Consider the following 5071-nt stretch of genomic DNA (forward strand, 5'->3'; position numbering starts at 1 on the left):
CTCCCTGCACATGAGGACAGAGGTTGTCCTGTAGCTGGAGACCGGAACACAGAGCCAAGGAGTCTGCATAAACTAACCTGTTACCCCTGCACCATAGGGTACCCTGAACTCAACCCCTTCATCTTGGTTACTTCACAGTTTTACTGTGTCTACAAGTTATGAAAGCTCCCTGCTCTGGTCACTTCTCTGGATCTTCACTTCCTTGCGGAGGCTCCCAGGTACTCATGAAAGCCCAGAAAGTTGGTTGCCTTTCTCCTGTTAATCTGGCTTCTGTCAATTTAATTCTTTGGCCCAGATGGAAACCCAAAGAGTGGAGAGGAAATTTCCCCTCCTGCACAGGTAACACCTAACCTCCGGGGGACTGCAGGATTTAATTTCTAAACAAGGCTCACAGCTCATTGCTCCCTCATAGAAAGGCCACGGTTACCTCACAAAGCTCTGCTGGGGTCACACCAAGATGGTAAGGGCTAGCACTGGGGCCTGCAGGCACACTTGGATCCAGCAGCAGAACTCTGTGGTCAGTGGATGGCAGAGAGCCAGTGCCAAAAGGGAAGCACAGGAAATAGTGGATCGCTGGCCTGGACGGCTGGAACCCACTGTAGGTAATTGGAAGGTATCAGGCCCTCATCCCTTGCATCCCAGTTCAAGCATCACCTTCTCTGTAACCTTCCCCCAGTCCCACAGACAGACTCTTTTCCATCTGATGAAAGAAAGTGAAAGGAATTGGTCACGTCTGAGTCTTTGTGACCCCGTGGACTATAGCCTGCCAGGCTCCTCTGTCCATAGAATTCTCTAGGCAAGAATACTGGAGTGAGTAGCTATTCCCTTCTCCAGGGGCTCTTCCCAAGCCATGGATCCAACCCAGGTCTCCTGCATTGCAGGCGCATTCTTTACCATCTGAGCCACCAGGGAAACCCCTTCTCTGTCTGATACATCACCTCTTCTTGCCTGCGGGGTCTGTCCTGGGGGCTTTCCTCCTAGTAGGGTATGAAGGGGGAGAGAGGCATTTAGAAATCATACTTGCCTCAGTTACTGAGAAACCTAGGGGGGGTGAGAAAAGTGAATGACTCTCTGCAGGTCCCTGGCGGGTCCTCCGGTCAAGTCACGGGCAAGCCCCGGAAAGAAGGGGTCAAGGTCTTGGTCCTTGGTTTCACGCAGGCAGGCATCTCCCGCGGAAACCTGCATTGGTGAGGGCAGCAGGGAGAGCAAGTGAGTGGACGTGGCTGCACCTTCCTACCTGCAAAGCCCCGTGGAGAAGAGACCACAGAGATGGGAGCTGGACGCTGGGGGAACCCACTGCTGCTGCTGGCGGCCCTGGCGCTCGTGCTGGGTCGGCATCAGCAGTGGCTGGGCTTCCAGGATTCCGAGAGCCCAAAGAACGTGAACGCCACGCTCGCCTTCTTCTTGGAGAACTACAACAACAACAGCAATGACTCCTACCTGTTCGGCGTAGACAAGCTGCTCCGCAGCCAGGTGCAGGTGAGACAGCGGCACAGGTGTGGCTTCAGAGAGGGGTGGGATGGGGGGCGGCTTCCTGGGAGCCGGCCCTGCAGGGTCCTTCAGACCCCGAGCCCCCTGAGTATCCTCTGAGCTTCTTAGCTACTCTTCTGGGGGGAAGAATTGGTTTCATTCAGAAATTGGCCAGAGGGACAGCAACCGAGGATGGTTTCATTGCCTTTATTATTCCTCTCTTTTGGCAAAATATAAGCATTCATGTCCACAGCTTGAAAATCTGGATCTGAAGATCATAGCTGTGTCCTTGAGAAACCCAGAATGATACAGAGGGCCTCTAGTTGGGTCCCTTTCCTAGCCTGGAATTACCCGTCCTCTCTCATTTTGTTTAACATATAAAGTTTCTCTGAAATACATCAGTTGAAGGATAATAGAGGAAAGCAAAGCTGTTTTAAAAAACACTTCTGTTGGTCCAGCCTGCCCTCAAGGTTAGAGAGTAAACTCTATGAATTAGGATGGCGACAGTAATACACCTTGGTTCGATTTGCTGGATTTGGGGAATGACTGACTTGGAGATCAAGGCTCCAGTTAGAGAGAGGGGTGGCAGGAATGGAGCCCAGGGTGGGGCGGGCCATCAGGAAGTACTGGTATGACCCAAAGGGCCTCCCGGGCGTGGACAGCAGCCGGTCCACCTGAATCACTCCTGCTGCGCGACGGCAGCACACGGGCCCGAGGACACTGAGCTGACGTGGCCACTAGGTGGCGGCCGCTCACCACACTCTGCCCAAGGTGGCCTTTTCTTCCCCCTGTTGGTCCCTGGGATAAAGTGGAACTCCAGGAGGCCAGTAACAGAGTTGGTGAAAGTGAAGTGAAAGCGAAAGTCGCTCAGTCGTGTCCGACTCTTTGCGACCCCATGGACTGTTGGTCCTCTATCACTAACAGTTAACTCAAGTAATTGTTTACAAGCTAACTTCTGATATCACTCAGCCAGGTTAGTGGACAGAGAGTGTGCCCCTGAGGGGCTGGGTGACCTGGGGCCAGGCCCCTGGGCAGGCCTGTGCGCTGCCCATTGACTGCTTCCATCTGTGCCTCACAGTGGGCAGGGAGGGGACACAGTGGCCGTCTTTGCTGGGCTCCCAGTGCCCCTTCTGGTTTTGACACCCAGCTCCTCCTAATTGTGGGGTCTTGGTCAAGCACCATCCAGACTCTCCAGGCCTCAGCTTCCTGACCTTCGAAGTGGGCTGAATAAGAGTGAAGTAGCACCTGTGAAAACATTTGTATCATCACAATCATTCCTATTACGATTGAACAAATAAGTCTAACAATGAGAAAACATGGAGCACACTCAAGCTTCTCTGGTGGCTCAGATGGCAAAGAATCTGCTTGCACACACAAAAAGAGAATCTGGCTGCAATACAGGAGACCTGACTTTGATCCTTGGGTCGAGAAGATACCCTGGAGAAGGAAATGGCAATGCACTCCAGTACTCTTGCCTGGAGAATCCTGTGGCCAGAGGAGCCCGAGGGGTTATAGTCCATGGGGTCACAAAGAGTTGGACACGACTGAGTGACTGAGCAGGCGAGCCCAAGCACACTAAAAGGTTGGTTAACTTTAAGCTAGCCTTCTAGATTCTTCACACATGCAGGGTGTGCTGAGTGTCAGTGAGAAAACTCTTGGCACCAGTCTCGCTAGCTGGTTGGAGCGATCCTTAGATGAACAGCCAGGAGCCCTGAATCCTGATGTCGGACCGGGCCCGTGTCCTGACATCCTTCCAGGGGTCGCCGGGATCAGGATGGTGGTCCTATCCCAGTTCCCTTCCCCCGCCTCTCTGCCCTGAGGTTTTCTGGGGCCTGTCCTCCCAGGAGCCACCCCGCAGAGTGCCCAGCCTTCTCACCGCTTTGACACTAACTTTGAGACAAGGCAGCAGAGAGGGAAGATGAGGACAGGGGCAGAGCCCAGGAACTAGACTAGCCCATATGGCTCCATCCACGTGTTCTGAGGACCACAGTGCAGACTTGGGTGCATGATGGGACTGCAGCCAGGTTGCCTCCCTGGTCCCAAGGATGTGAGGGAGACAGGTAAGAAGCCACCTGTGGCTGCAGCAGTAGAGCGGGTACAGAGCAAGGACTGGGCATCGCACATCCCAGGTGGTGATCAGGGGGCACTGGGCATCCTCCGGCAGGTAGGGAGGAGGCTGAGCCCCGGGATTGGACCAGGGACGGAGGCTCCTGAAGCTCTTCTCCTGTCCCAGCTCCTCCAGGAGAGCGTCAGCCATGCTGGGAGTCAAAGCTAACAGCCTTTGCTTCTTGGTAGCTGACGACGGGTGTGGAGTACCTGATTACTGCGAAGATTAGCCGGACCAAGTGCAAGAGGAACAGCACGAACAACCGCTCGTGCCCCATTCAGACCAAGAAGAATCTGAAGAAGGTGTGTGCTGACAAGCAGCGGACGAGGGGCTCCAGGCAAGGGGGCAGTAAACATTGCGCAAGGAAACGTGGATTGGTGTCAGGGGCCCTGTGGCTGGGGCAGAGCCGGGACTCGGCCACGGGGCTGCCTGATGCCACAGGTGGCACCCGGGGCGGGGAGGAGAAAAGGGAAGCGCTGTAACTGGGCATCTCTGCACCCTGGGCTGGCACTGCCCCAGCCCCAGGTCTCTGGGCTGCCGGACCCCTTGCCCACCTGGTCCACTCCCTGGACCTCAGGGGGAAGTGGCTTTACTTTCCTTGGGGACCTTGTTCTGTCTTGGTCCACATCCCCGGGTCCCTCTGGATTGTCCAGTCGCCTCCTTGTCTCCCTACCTCTGACCTCCTCCTGGTCCCTCCTGCAAGTTGGCAGGCCTGAGGGTCTCTCTGTGCCCAGGAGGGAAGTGCAGGAGGACTGGGTGGGGGAGCCCAGGATGACATTCCTCTGCTGACATGGACACCCCCTTCGCCCCCAGCATGTGCCAGCGAGCAAAACCCACCTTGCCCATGTGGTCAGGCCTCAGCGCAGGGTCCAGACTCCCCAAGCAGGGGCGGGGGTCAGGGGCAGAAACTTCTTGTCGTCTTTAAGAACCATTTTCCTGAAAGCTGACTGTTTTCTCTCTTCTCTCACAGAGTTTCATTTGCGACTTTTTGGTGTACACTCTACCCTGGATGAATCATTACCAGCTCTGGAACAACTCATGCCTGGGTGTATAGATGCATGTGTGCAAAGATCCTTGATGGACGCTGGGGCCGCTGTGCTGGGTGCTTTGTGCTGTAGAATCCGCCAGGCCCTCATATCCCTCATCAAGATCTCGTCCACACTCACATACACGTGTACACTCATGGCCACCCAAAACTCTCCCATGTGCACTCACACTCATGCACGGAGTCAGTGGTCTTTAGGCAGCTGATGCCATTTGAGCAGAAGGCGGTTAATTCTTTGGGGGAACCTCATAACTTAGTTCCCACCCTCAGTCACATCTCTGAGCTTTTCTTAGTTCAGGTACCTTCTGACTCTGGCCTGAGCTTGGAGGGCCCAGTTTCTGCCCCATGCATTGATAACTCTATGACTGACAGTAGTCTCTGTGAGTACGTCAGGGGTCCCAATGCCCACCTCCAGGCTCAGGAATTCACTGGGAGGACTCTCAGGGTGC

At 54.9% G+C, this 5071-nt stretch overlaps 1 protein-coding gene across 1 annotated transcript; it reads left to right on the forward strand.

Moving 5' to 3' along the window:
* On the forward strand, positions 1270-4631 carry CSTL1 (cystatin like 1). Its single transcript, XM_018056855.1, has 3 exons — positions 1270-1479; positions 3766-3879; positions 4548-4631. The coding sequence occupies exons 1-3, from the start codon at positions 1270-1272 to the stop codon at positions 4629-4631; spliced, it is 408 nt and encodes a 135-aa protein (XP_017912344.1).

This window comes from Capra hircus, chromosome 13 (assembly GCF_001704415.2).
Source record: "Capra hircus breed San Clemente chromosome 13, ASM170441v1, whole genome shotgun sequence".
Classification (NCBI taxonomy): domain Eukaryota; kingdom Metazoa; phylum Chordata; class Mammalia; order Artiodactyla; family Bovidae; genus Capra; species Capra hircus.

Excerpts from the sequence above, each read along its gene's own strand:
- CSTL1 (XM_018056855.1), top strand. The coding sequence starts at position 1,270 with ATGGGAGCTGGACGCTGGGGGAACCCACTGCTGCTGCTGGCGGCCCTG. Across the intron at positions 1,480-3,765 it reads TGCTCCGCAGCCAGGTGCAG|CTGACGACGGGTGTGGAGTA; the intron begins GTGAGACAGCGG and ends GCTTCTTGGTAG. Across the intron at positions 3,880-4,547 it reads CCAAGAAGAATCTGAAGAAG|AGTTTCATTTGCGACTTTTT; the intron begins GTGTGTGCTGAC and ends CTTCTCTCACAG.